This window comes from Prionailurus viverrinus, chromosome B3 (assembly GCF_022837055.1).
Source record: "Prionailurus viverrinus isolate Anna chromosome B3, UM_Priviv_1.0, whole genome shotgun sequence".
NCBI classification, from domain to species: Eukaryota; Metazoa; Chordata; class Mammalia; order Carnivora; family Felidae; genus Prionailurus; species Prionailurus viverrinus.
Genome location: NC_062566.1, coordinates 57,942,340 through 57,956,411, shown reverse-complemented (window position 1 = coordinate 57,956,411; position 14,072 = coordinate 57,942,340). Strand labels below are relative to the sequence as shown.

At 43.3% G+C, this 14,072-nt stretch overlaps 1 protein-coding gene across 1 annotated transcript; it reads left to right on the top strand.

Moving 5' to 3' along the window:
- Positions 1-275: 275 nt before the first annotated feature.
- On the top strand, positions 276-4,844 carry RPUSD2 (RNA pseudouridine synthase domain containing 2). The gene is made up of 3 exons (XM_047863818.1): positions 276-912; positions 2,654-2,950; positions 3,905-4,844. The coding sequence occupies exons 1-3, from the start codon at positions 286-288 to the stop codon at positions 4,637-4,639; spliced, it is 1,659 nt and encodes a 552-aa protein (XP_047719774.1). The 5' UTR covers positions 276-285; the 3' UTR covers positions 4,640-4,844.
- The last annotated feature ends 9,228 nt before the right edge of the window (positions 4,845-14,072 follow it).

Sequence of the window (14,072 nt, the reverse complement as noted above, 5' to 3'; positions counted from 1 at the left end):
CCATTCTCATTTGAGTAAAGCTCCTTTCGTTTTTCCAGATCCAAGGGACTTTGAGCATATTTACGTGAATCTACACACTTCTGGTGAGTCATTCTCACTGCCTCTCAATTCAATTCACTCCCTTAGTCTCACCCACTGACTCTCAACTCACATTTCCACTCCTTCAACTCTCTCCCTCTCTCACGCCTTCTTTTCTCAGTCCCGCCTCGGCACTTGGGCCTCGCTGATTGGCTGATGCCCGGTGACGTCCTCAGACCGCGACGCAGAACGTGGAGGCCGCGGGTCATGTGGCTGAGCGGCCGGCCGTGGCTGCCAGTTCTCGTACAAGGGTGCTTCAACCTCCGGCGTCTCATTGCTGCCAGTACGTGGGGTGGTTGTAGGGGTCCGATGGCGGAAACATCCTCAACTGGGGCCGAGGCAGCGGCCGGGCTGAAGACTCCGGCTCAACAAAACGGAGACGTTAGTGGCGACACGAGTGGTGAGCTGCTCTCCGGGAGCCCGAAGCCTGTGGGCCCGGGAGTGGAGCCGGCCCGGGAGGACGGGAAGCCGACCCAAGCGAGCGAGGAGCAGGCCCCAGTTGCAGCTTCAGGCTCAGGCAAGCGTAAGAAGCGACGGGACGCCACCAGAGAGCGCGTCGTGCCACCCCCGAAGAAGCGGCGGGCAGGGGTGAGCTTCGGCGATGAGCACTTTGCAGAGACCAGCTACTACTTCGAGGGCGGCCTGCGCAAAGTGCGGCCCTATTACTTTGACTTCCGGACCTACTGCAAAGGCCGCTGGGTGGGCCACAGCTTGTTGCACGTCTTCAGCACCGAATTCCGAGCTCAGCCCTTGGCCTACTACGAGGCCGCAGTCCGGGCGGGGCGCCTGCACCTCAACGAGGAGCCGGTACAGGACCTCAACATCGTGCTCAAGGTGGAGTCCTGATGGGGCCGGCTGGAAGCGGGCGAGGAAAGGGGACAGGGGTCTTTTCAGAGTAAATAGGGCTTAGTTACTGGAGTAAAATCGAGGTAATTCTGAAGCATCTTCACTTTCACCTGGAACACTCTTTTAAGAGGCCTCTTCTCTCATCCCATCTGCGCAAAAGTAGCCTCTGTGCTTCAAAACTCAGCCCATTTATCCTTTCCATCCAGGCGGCTACCTTGTTTCCAAGGGACAGAAGTTGGAATTTTCAAAGCTCCCTTTGTGCACTGCCTTGTAGCACTGGCATTGATATCTATCTTGCATTATAGATCTCTGTACAAATAGTAATAACAGAGCCTCTCTTTTATGTGTTCTTACTGTGTGCTGGCACAGAGGTAAGCATTTTATGTACTTAACATTAAATTCTAATGACAGCCTTGTGGGATAGGTATTGCCACCTCATTTTACCTGTGAGGGAACAGAACTAAAGTGAACTTCAAAGAGGTAAGACAACAGTGTCACCTCCAAACCCTGTGTTCTTATAACTACTACTTAAATTATTTATCGTAGAAGGGCGCCTGGCTGGCTCAGTGGTTAAGGCTCTGACTCTTTTTTTTTTTTTTTTTAATTTTTTTTTTTAACGTTTATTTATTGTTGAGAGACGGTGTGATCAGAGGAGATGGAGAGAGAGAGGGAGACCCAGAATCTGAAGCAGGCTCCAGGCTCTGAGCTGTCAGCACAGAGCCTGATGCTTGGGCTTGAACCCATGAACTGCAATATCGTGACCTGCGCCGAAGTCAGATGCTTAACCAACTGAGCCACCCAGGCATCCCAAGCCTCTGGCTATTGATTTTGGCTCAGGTCATGATCTCACAGTTCCTGAGTTGGAGCCCCAGTCAGGCTTTGCGCGACAGCGTGGAGCCTGTCTGGGATTCTCTCTCTCTCACTCTTCCTCTATCTCTCCCCGCACTTCAAAATAAATAAACTTAAAAAAATTTTTTTTTAATACTTATCATAGAGCCTGATACGGTACAGTTGTGAAATGTCAGGGATGGAGTCTAGAATTGTCTAGCCCAGTGCTTTGACCATTTAAAAGTCCATCACAGCTAAGAGCTACCAGACAGCCCTGTCAGTAACACTGACTCACCAGGTTGTAAGGGGAGACAAGACAATGGAAGCATTTGGAGATCGAGTGGTTTGAATCCCCTCTCCTATTCCTATTTGGAGAAGTACAGGTCTGGCCTAACCCTCACATTTTACAGATCACGAAACTGAGGCCCAGAGAAGTTAAATGACATGCAGTGGGCCTGTGGCAGTTCAAGTCTAAAGGCCAGATGTCTGGACTTAGATCTTGGTGTTGTTTGTTCACGGTCACAGTAAGTGATGATTTTATGGAGGTTTTTCCCCTCCATTTTAGAAAGCTTTATCTTTTTTTAAAACTTTATTTTTTAAATATAACTTTATTGTAGAGAAAATACAAATGAGCAAAACCAAAAAAAAAAAATCCATAATACCACCACCCAGAAATACCAAAACATTTTTGTGTATATCTTTCTAGTACTTCTTCAGTGCCTACTATCTGCCTGCGTGTCTATCTGTACTTTTGCAAAATACGAATACACAATGCACACTGCATTTTCTGGTTAAGGATGTGCTGTGTCCATTGTGTGTCAGTAAGGAACAGGAAGCGGTGTGCGAAGTTGATTACAGGTTGCTGGCCTCTGGGCTGATGAGTTGCCTTTGTCATTGGCAGGACAATGACTTCTTGCGGAACAGAGTGCACAGGCATGAGCCACCGGTCACAGCGGAACCTGTCCGCCTGCTGGCTGAGAATGAGGATGTGGTGGTTGTAGACAAGCCTTCTTCCATTCCTGTCCACCCTTGTGGCCGCTTCCGACACAACACTGTCATCTTCATCCTGGGCAAGGAGCACCAACTCAAGGAGCTACATCCACTGCATCGGCTGGACCGCCTTACCTCAGGTGTCCTCATGTTTGCCAAAACGGCTGCTGTCTCAGAGAGAATTCATGAGCAGGTTCGGGATCGGCAGGTGAGCTGGGCTTCTGTCTCCTGCATGCCACTTCCTTGGCTCATGAATGCTTTGTATCAGAATTGTGTCACTGAGTTCTGTTGAAGTGGCCCTTCATGTTATCTGGCCAATCTTCCTATCTTCAGGAAGGTCAACACTGAAAATGTCAAAGACAGGTTATTATCTCTTATGTTTCAAAAGATCTTTTGAGATGGCGTATATACTGCCTTTCTTGGTAGCTTGCCATTTTGAAGTTTTAAAGTGCTGACAGGCTGACCAAGGTGTTTTCCGGTTTTGTTTGTTTTTTGATGATTAAGATTTTTAAGGTTGTGGGGAGAGTCTACTTGGTAGAAAAATTCTGGATGAAGTTGGAAGAAACTTGAGAAGAGTTCAATGGTAGTGACTATAGTCTTGAGGCTTGTACTTTTGGATCTGATTGCAATACATTTATTGAGTGTTTACTGTGTACCAGGCTCAGTACCAAGTACATTAGAGTCTAACTCACTGAATCCTTGTTAACAGTCCTGTGAGATAAATGCTTTTTTTAAAAATAACTTATTTTAAGTGTATTTATTTATTTTGAGAGAGAGAAAGAGAGAGAAAGAGAGGAGGGGGAAGGGGCAGAGAGAGAGAGAGGAAGACAGAGAATCCCAAGCGGGCCCCCTGTCATCATCACGGAGCCTGACACAGGGTTCAAACTCATACCTTGAAATCATGACCTGAGACAATACCAAGAGGCAGACACTTGATTGACTGAGCCACCTAGGCACCCCAATAATCGTAGGTTTTCTAGACAAGTTAATTGGATTTAAAGAGGTTAAGTAATGTGCCTAGAATCCTGCAACTGGCAAATGGTGGAGCTGGGGTTTGAATCCTCTTCTATCTGACACTGATGCATTTCTTGTCACTGTATTGGGTCTGAACTTCATGAATTTGGGCTTTGTGCTGACTTTCTTCTTCTTCCCTCCTATGTAGCTGGAGAAGGAGTACGTGTGCCGGGTGGAGGGGGAGTTCCCCACTGAGGAAGTTACCTGCAAGGAACCCATCTTGGTGGTATCTTACAAGGTAGGGGTGTGCCGTGTAGATACTCGGGGCAAGCCCTGTGAGACAGTATTCCAGAGACTGAGCTACAATGGCCACTCCAGTGTGGTGCGGTGCCGGCCACTCACAGGCCGCACTCACCAGATCCGAGTCCACCTCCAGTTCCTGGGACACCCCATTCTCAATGACCCCATCTACAACTCAGTTGCCTGGGGTCCATCCCGCGGCCGGGGCGGCCACATTCCCAAAACGGATGAGGAACTGCTTCGGGATCTTGTGGCAGAGCACCAGGCCAAACAGAGCCTGGATGTGCTAGATCTCTGTGAGGGCGACCTGTCCCCGGGACTAATAGACTCTACAGCTCCCTCCTCAGAGTTGGGTAAGGACCACCTAGAAGAGTTGGCTGCATCTGCCCAGAAGATGGATGGAGTGGTTGATGCAGCCCCTCAGGATCTGGACACAATGGCCTTGGCACCAGGAAAGGCAGCCGAAACTGATTTTGTGAATCAAGAGATAGACCCTCTGTGTGCAGAGTGCCGGCTGGTGCGACAGGACCCCTTGCCCCAGGACCTTGTGATGTTCCTGCATGCTCTCCGTTATAAAGGGCCTGGGTTTGAGTACTTTTCACCCATGCCTGCCTGGGCACAGGATGACTGGCAAGAAGACTGAAGGCTGTGGTCGAGGGACTGCTTCTTGAACTAGAAGACAAATGGGCCATGGAGTAGGAGCTGATCTCATGGGCTGGTACTCAGGGTTTCTACACGAGTGAGGTTGGGTTCATAAAGGATCTGCTTATACTTGCTACCTCCTTTCCTCTCCCTCTAGCTGGAGTTTGGGAGCTTGTTGGTTTGTAAATATATTCCTTTTTCTAAAACCTTGTGTGTCTTGGTTTTCTTACTTTTTTTTAATGTAAAAATAACATTGTACAATTAACTATCTTAAGATAGGCAGTTCAGTGACATTTGGTACATTCACAAGGTTGTGCAACCATCACCTCTCACTTAGTTTCCAAACACTTCCCCTACCCAAAAGGAAACCCATGACTATTAAACACTCACTCCCCATTTCCCATTCCTCCCACAGCTCTGGTAACCATTAATCTCCTTTCTGTCTGTCTGGATTCACCAATTCTGGACTTTTCATAGAAATTGAATCATACAATATGTGACCTTTTAGGTCTGTGTTCTTTTGCTTAGCATAGTGTTTTTAAGATTTGTCCAATTTATAGCATGTATCAGTACATCGTTCCTTTTTTATGGCCAAATAATATTTTTCTCTTATATGGTTATACCACACTTGTGTATCCATTCATCAGTTGATGGACATTTGGGTTGTGTCCACCTTTTGGCTATTGTGAATAGTGCTGTTATGAACGTTCATATTTATTTAATCACTACACCCAACGTGGGGCTTGAACTCAGAGCCCTGAGATCCAGCCAGGCGCCCTTCTATGTTTAACTTTTTGAGGAATCACCAACTTTTTACCCCAACAGCTGCTCCATCATACGTTCCCACTGGCAGTACACAAGGGTTTCAGTTTCTCCCCATCTTCACCAATATTTGTTGCTTTCTGTTGTTTTGATTATGGTCTGTTAGTGGGAGTGAAGTGTTCATGCATTGTGGTTTTGATTTTCATTTCCCTATTGAGCATCTCCAAGCATCTTTCCGTGTGCTTCCTGGCCATTTATGTATCTTTGGAGAAATGTCTATTCAAGTCTTCTGCCATTTTTGAATTGGGTTGTTTGTCTTTTGTTGTTGAGTTATAAGAGTTATTCATATATTCTGGATACAAGACCCTTATCAGATAAATGATTTGCAAATATTTTCTCCCATTCTGTAGGTTGTCTATACTTAGGCACAATTTATTAAGTCATTGACCATTGGGTTTGATTTTTTTAATGTTTATTTATTTAGAGAGGGAGTGCATGCACATGAACAAGGGAGGGGCAGAGGGAGGGGGAGAGACAATCCCAAGCAGGCTCTGTGTTGCCAGTGCAGAGCCCAACTCAGGGCTCAATCTCATGAACCGCGAGATCAGGACCTGAGTCGAAGTCAGCCTCTCAGATGATTGAGCCACCCAGATGCCCTTTGTAATAAGTTTTGAAATCAGGAACAGTGAGTCTTCCAACTTTTTCAAGACTGTTTTGGCTATTCAAGCCTCTTGATTTCTTACGAATTTTAAGATAAACTTTTCCATTCCTGCAAAAAGGCTAGTGGGATTTTAAAAATCAAATTTTGGGGGGTGCCTGGGTGGCTCAGTCTGTTAAGTGTCCAATTTTGGCTCAGGTCATGATCTCATGGTTCATGAGTTCGAGCCCCACATCCAGCTCTGTGCTGTCAGCACGGAGCCTGATTAGGATCCTCTGTCTTCCTTCACTCTCTGCCCCTCCCACACTGATGTCTCTGTCTTTCTCTCTCTCTCAAAAATATTTGAAAAAATTAAATCTTTATTTTGGTAAAAATTACATGACATAAAATTTACCATCCTAGCTATTTTTTAAGTGTACAGTTCAATAATGTTAATTATATTTACATTGTTGTGAAACAGATCTCCAGGACTTTTTCATCTTGCACGACTGAAACTCTATACCCTTTAAACTACAACTCCGCTCTCTTCCCTTCCTTCCAGGCTCTGGCAACCACCATTCTACTTTCTGTTTCTATGAACTTGACTATGTTAGATACCTCATATAAATGGAATCATGTAGTATTTGTCTTTTTGTGATTGGCTCATTTCATTAGCTTAATGTCCTCAAGGTTCATCCTTGTCGTAGCTTGTGACGGGATCTCTTCCTTTTTAAGACTGTCCATATGTACCACATTTTGTTTATCCATTCATCTGCTGATGGACACCTGGGCTGCTTCCACCTGTTAGCCTTCATAAATAATGCTGCTGTGAACAAATATCTCTTTAAGACTCTGCTTCTGGGCGCCTCAGTTAAATGTTCGACATTTGGGGCGCCTGGGTGGCTCAGTCGGTTAAGCGTCCGACTTCAGCTCAGGTCACGATCTCGCGGTCCGTGAGTTCGAGCCCCGCATCGGGCTCTGTGCTGACAGCTCAGAGCCTGGAGCCTGTTTCAGATTCTGTGTCTCCCTCTCTCTCTGACCCTCCCCCGTTCATGCTCTGTCTCTCTCTGTCTCAAAAATAAATAAACGTTAAAAAAAAATTTTTTTTTTTTTAAATGTCCGACATTTGATTTCAGCTCAGGTCATGATTTCATGGGTTTTGGGGATCAAGCCCTGCATCAGGTTCTGGGCTGATAGTACAGAGGCTTCTTGGGATTCTCTTTCTCCCTCTCTCTGCCCCTCTCCCCCAAAATAAATAAATAAACTTTTAAAAAAGAAGACCCTGCATTCAATTCTTTTGAGTATATATCAAGAAATAGGATTGTTAGATTGTATGGTATTTCTATTTTTAATTTTTTGGGGAGCCACCATACTATTTTCCATACTAGTTTCATCTTTTTTACAATGCTGTTAACAATGTACAAGTGTTCTAATTTCTCCACATCCTTGTCAACACTTGTTATTTTTTGTTGTTTGGGTTTTCTTTTTATGTGCGTGTGAGGTGTCATTTAATTGTAGTTTTGGTTTGCATTTCCCTGATGATTAGTGACATTGAACATCTTTTCATTTTCTTGTTGGCCTTTTGTACCTCATTTAGGAAAATGTCTATTCAAATCCTTTGTGCATTTTTCAATCAGGTTGTTTGATTTTTTGTTGTCCCTAAATTGTAGGAATTTTACGTATTCTGGATATTAACCCCTTATCAGATACATGGCTTATTTTCTCCCATTCCATAGGCTGCCTTTTATTTTATTGATTATGTCCTTTGATCCACAAAAGTTTCTTAAGTTTGATGTAGTCCCTTTTGTCTGTTTTTCCTTTTGTTGACTGTGAGGCTGATAGGAATTTGATAGGGATTGAATTGAATCTACAAATTATTTTTAATATTTTTATTTGTTTTTGAGAGAGACAGAGCACGAGCAGGGGAGGGACAGAGAGAGACACACAGAATCTGAAGCAGGCTCCAGGCTCCAAGCTGTCCGACATGGGGCTTGAACTCCTGAACTGCGAGATCATGACCTGAGCCAAAGTCAGATGCTTAACTGACTGAGCCACCCAGGTAATATTTTAGGTAATATTACCATCTTAACATTATTAAGTCTTCTAATCCATGAAAATGGAATATCTTTCCAATTTTTTAGATCTTTAATTTCTTCTGGCAATGTTTTGTCATTCCTAGTGTACAAGTCTTATACCTCCTTGGTTAAATTTACTCTCAAGCATCTTATTCTTTTTTTTAAGTTTTATTTATTTAAGTAATCTCTACACTCCATGTGGGACTCGAACTCATGACCCCAAGGTCAAGAGTCACATGCTCCTCTGACTGAACCAGCCAGGCACCTGCACTCTTTTTGATACTATTTAAAATGAACTAAAAATAATAAAATGAATAATTTTCTTAATTTTGTATTTGGATAGTTCATTGCAAGAGTATAGAATTACAACTGACTTTTGTGTTGGTTTTTTATCCTGCAACTTTGCTGAATTTATTAGCTTAATAGTTTTGTGTGTGTGGATTCTTTTTTTTTTTTCTTTTTTTAATTTTTGATGTTTATTTATTTGACAGAGGGAGAGACAGAGACAGAGTGTGAGAGGGGGAGGGCATAGAGAGAGGGAGACACAGGATCTGAAACAGTCTCCAGGCTCTGAGCTGTTAGCACAGAGCCCAACACAGGGCTTGAACCCACGAACTGTGAGATCATGACCAGAGTCAAAGTCAGAGCTTAACTGACTGAGCCACCCAGGTGCCCAGCCCACCCCCCGCTTTTTTTTAATGTTTATTTATTTTTGAGAAATAGAGAGTACGAGCAGGGGAGGGGCAGAGAGAGAAGGAGACGGAATCTGAAGCAGGCTCCAGGCTCTGAGCTGTCAGCACAGAGCCCAACACAGGGCTTGAATTTAGGGGCCACGAGATCATGACCTGAGCCGAAGTCGGACATTTAACCAACAGAGCCACCCAGGTGCTCCTGTGTGTGGATTCTTAATTGGGGGGGGGGGGTATTTTTTTCATGTCATCTGGGACTAGAGATAATTTTACTTCTTCCTTTTCCAATTGGATGCCTTTTATTTCTTTTTATGTCTAATTGCTCTGGATATCTCATTGTGATTCCAGTACAATGTTGAATAGAAGTAGCAGAGCGAAAGTGGGCATTTTTGTCTTCTCCGTGGCTTAGGGGGAAAGTTTTCAGTCTTTCACCATTTATGATGTTAGCTCTGGGCTTTTCTTAAAGTCCCTTTACCATATTCAGGATGTTCTTACTGCTTATTTCTTGCCCTGGATTTCTACCTGGTCAGCCTTTTGACTTCTCTTCTGTTCAGGTGCATGTTTTCTGCTTTCTGTTCCTTTTATTATTTCTCTGTCGTGTATTTCCTATTTCTTTGGAGTACCCCTGAATTTTTGTTTTTAGTCTTCTTCAGTGTGAATGAGACAGACTCATTAACTAATCTGTAGACTTTGATAAGCACACACTAAGCAGTCACAGCGTGATGGGGAAAAACAAATAAGTTTATATTCTTTTTGTGATCCATACTGGTTGGCCACCTGTGATATGCCAAACATTATTTAATGCTGGGATAAAAAATGAATAACTAGCCCTGCCCTGGCAGAGCACACATGATGAGATGTGCAAAATACAAAGGGAACCAGTGGAGATGTGGTATAATTCTGCCTGGAAGTGCCAGCACAGGTTTCTCAGAGAAAGCATCAAATAATGAGTCAGGATTTGCCCAGTAGAGACATAAGAGAAAGATTACAGGTGGAGGGGCAATCTGAGAGAAGGCAGGCGAATTCCAGAGGGAGAGAAATAGAGGAGACATCCAAGGAGAAGGGCTTTGGGGACTTTTGGCTCTCTGGCCCCAGTGTATGTGTGGTTCACTGTCACTATTGAAGTCTTTCCATGGCTTGTATATCAACAACTCCAAACGATCAGACAGGGACAGCCTGGGTGAGACAAGATTTTCATGGATCTGAGTATCTGCTCAATTTTGTGAAAACCCTGTATTTCTCATGAGCCAGCCAATTCGTTTTATCACTAAGACCCTCCTTAACTCAGGACCTCTGGTTTCCTAGGACTGGCAAGAATCAGATGCCTGGGAAAACTCATTCATTCAGCAGATATTTGAGTGCTAACTGTGTGCTAGGTTTATACTGGGCTTTCTGTATATAATGATGAGTAAGATAGATGTTGTCCCTGCTCTTAGGGAGTATATAGTCTGCAGTGTACGGTCCACTGTGGGGAAGACAAACAAACAGTTAAACAGTGAGGCAAATGTTCTTTGTGGTGGGAGGAGGAAAGAGGCAGAAACTATCTTCATATCTTGTCTTTTGCCTTCTGGGGTTCTGAATGGTAGCATTTTCCATCTCAACTCTTTAGTTCTGTACTCTTTCCCTCTCTAGTCCTGTTTATCTTATTCTCATTCTTTTAGTCAGCCTCAAAGATATTTGATGACAGGACACATGGATGGTCTTGAGAGGGTCCCTGAATCTCTTGAAATGGTATGCAAAATTTTGTATATGTGTATATTTTCCTGTTTATTTCAGCCGATCCTTCAAGTCTTCATTGTCTACTCCTAGGCATATGTGCTATTTAATTTAAATTAATTAAAATGAAATAAAATTTAATATGCAGTTATTCCATTGCACTAGCCACATACTGGGCTTTAAAGCCATTTGGTCTAGTGGCTACCATATCAGACAGCACAGATACAGAACATTTCCATCATTACACAAGTTTCTATTGAATAGCATTGCTTCAAAGGCCTTTATTGCAAATAAGAGTTCCTGGCGACAACGGTTCCACTGCAGATGCTTTAAAAACAGAGGTTGGGGCGCCTGGGTGGCTCAGTCGGTTGAGGGTCCAACTTCGGCTCAGGTCATGATCTCGCAGTGTGTGAGTTCGAGCCCCGCATTGGGCTCTTTGCTGACAGCTCAGAGCCTGGAGCCTGCTTCAGATTCTGTGTCTCCCTCTCCCTCTGCCCCTCCCCTGCTCATGCTCTGTCTCTCTCTGTCTCAAAAATAAATAAAACATTAAAAAAAAGATTTTTAAAAACAGGTGTCCATGCACACGCATGTGTTCTGCCATCTTGCACATAGCAGTAATTGGTCTCTTTGTCAAGTCAAATGCTGGGCTAAGTGCTAGAATATATAGAACCTGTGAAAAAGGTATTGCCCTAAGGAAGCTCAGGTTGAATCCAGTTGATCTTTCCTATAGTTTTTCCCCCTTGTAAAACGATATCCTTTTAGGTGCAGCTCTTCCTGACCATGGCTCCTGTCCCCGTGCTTTAATAAAATCACCTTTTTGCATCAAAAAATATATATCCTTTTAATTTTTTTAACATTTTTTAAAGTTTATTTATTTTTGAGAGAGAGAGAGCTGCAGAGGGGCAGAGACACTGGAAGATAGAAGATCCAAAGCGGGCTCTGCCCTGACAGCAGAGAGCCCCATGCAGGGCTCAAACTCATGAACCGTGAGATCATGACATAAGCCAAAGTCGGATGCTTAACCGACCGAGCTACCCAGGTGCCTCCTTTTAATTTTTTAAATTTTTTCATTTATGTTTTTTACTTTAGAGAGAGAGTGTGTGAACTGGGGAGAGGGGCAGAGGGAGAGAGAGGGAATCTGAAGCAGGCTCCATGATCAGTGCAGAGCCCAGTGCAGGGCTCCATCCCACGACCCTGGGATCATGACCTGAACTGAAATCAGGAGTCCACAGTTCAACTGAATAAGCCACACAGGCACCCCATAATACCCTTTTTAGAAATTTAACTCTTAGTATAGCCTCCCTCTCTTCACCCCTACTCTCGAGGTTACCACTCTTAATAATTAAGTGGTCTCTTCCTGTTTTCTATTTATAGATGCATAAATGTTTATGTAATTTTTTTTTAATAAAAATAGGATCATGCCATACAAATTGTTCTGCAACATGCTTTTCTGGAACATCTTTTTTTTTTTTTTTAATGTTTATTTATTTTTGAGACAGAGAGAGACAAAGCATGAACGGGGGAGGGTCAGAGAGAGGGAGACACAGAATCTGAAACAGGCTCCAGGCTCTGAGCTGTCAGCACAGAGCCCGACGCGGGGCTCAAACTCACGGACCGCGAGATCATGACCTGGGCCGAAGTCGGCCACTTAACCGACTGAGCCACCCAGGTGCCCCATGGAACATCTTTTTTAATAGCTTCATTGCATCACATTGTGTGACTACACTATAATTTCAACCATCCCCTATTGGTGGAATTTTAGGTGTTTGCAATTTTTCATTATTATAAACTGTAGTGAACATCCTTACATCTGTTTGTAGTTGTACCAGTGTTTCTGGTACTCATATTACACTAAAAATGTATTCTAGTGTAATATGAGGTTGATAGCTTTAAATATTCATTGATAGGTAATATCAAACTGCCTCCAAAAAAGATTATACCAGTTTGCATTCCTTCCAGTAAACAGTGTGAGAGGCAGAAGCAGGTGAATGCAGTGACTAAAACAGCTGGTCTGGCAGCTGCATTTTCAAGGTTGGCTTTAGTTCCAACTGTGGATTGGAACCAAGGGTTTCCTGGAATGTCTGAATCTCTCAATGAATGACCTAGATTTGCTTGGGTCAGCCTTTTCTCCCAAAGAGAAAATGGGCTCATTTTATAGCCTCTTTGGCTTTTGGATCACTGGTACCCAAGACTGAGGATTTTGTAGAACATAGAATTATTGAAAACCAAAAGCAGAGCAGCCTAAGGAATATGACCAGGTTTTAAATGGATAAGTTTACAGTCAGAGATATCATCACCAAAGCACTCATTCTGCTTGGAACACTTGCTTTGTGGGACACCTGGGTGGCTCAGTTTGTTGAAGGTCTGACTTTGGCTCAGGTCATGATCTCCCAGTTGGTGAATTTGAGCCCCACATTGGGTTCATTGCTGTCAGTGCAGAGCCCGCTTCAGAGCCTCTTCTGCCCCTCCCCCACTTGTGCGTGCTCTCTCACTCTCTCTCCCAAAAATAAACATTAAAAAAAGAACACTTACACTGAAAAATATAGAAAGCTTATGAAAGAAATTGAAGAAGATACAAAAAAATAGAAAAATATTCCATGCTCATGGATTGAAAGAACAAATATTGTTAAAATGTTGATACTACCCAAAGCAAGCTACGTATTCAATGCCATCCCTATCAAAATAACACCAGCATTCTTCACAGAGCTAGAACAAACAATCCTAAAATTTGTATGGAACCAGGAAAGACCCTGAATAGCCAAAGCAATCCTGAAAAAGAAAATCAAAGCTGGAGGCATCACAATTCCAGACTTCAAGATGTATTGCAAAGCTGTAATCATCAAGACACAAAAACAGTGACACAAAAACAGACTAGTTTTTTGGAACAATGGAACAGAATAGAGAACCCAGAAATGGACCCACGAACATATGGCCAACTAATCTTTGACAGAGCAGGAAAGAATATCCAATGGAATAAAGACAGTCTCTTCAGGAAATGGTGTTGGGAAAACTGGATGGCAACATATGGAAGATTGAACCTGGACCACTTTTCTACACCATACACAAAAATAAACTCAAAATGGATGAAAGACCTAAATGTAAGACAGGAAGTCCTCAAAATCCTAGAGAAGAAAGCAGGCAAAAACCTCTTTGACCTTGCCTGCAGTAACTTCTTACTCAACATGTCTCCAGAGGCAAAGGAAACAAAAGCAAAAATGAACACATCAAGAGAAAAAGCTTCTGCATGGCTAAGGAAACAATCAGCAAAACTAAAAGGCAACCAACAGAATGGGAGAAGATATTTGCAAATGACATTATCAGATAAAGGGTTAGTATCCAAAATCTATAAAGAACTTATCAAACTCAACACCCAAGAAAACAAATAATCCAGTGAAGAAATGGGCAAAACACAAATAGACACTTTTCCAAAGAAGACATCCAGATGGCTAACAGACACATGAAAAATTCTCAACATCACTCATCATCAAGGAAATACAAATGATACCACAATGATACCACCTCACACCAGTCAGAATGGCTAAGATTAACAACTCA

What these genes read in the sequence shown, in the direction of transcription:
- RPUSD2 (XM_047863818.1), top strand. Translation starts at nt 286, where the DNA reads ATGTGGCTGAGCGGCCGGCCGTGGCTGCCAGTTCTCGTACAAGGGTGC. An exon ending in ACCTCAACATCGTGCTCAAG is followed by an intron (nt 913 to 2,653) that starts GTGGAGTCCTGA and finishes TGTCATTGGCAG; the next exon opens with GACAATGACTTCTTGCGGAA. An exon ending in AGCAGGTTCGGGATCGGCAG is followed by an intron (nt 2,951 to 3,904) that starts GTGAGCTGGGCT and finishes CCTCCTATGTAG; the next exon opens with CTGGAGAAGGAGTACGTGTG.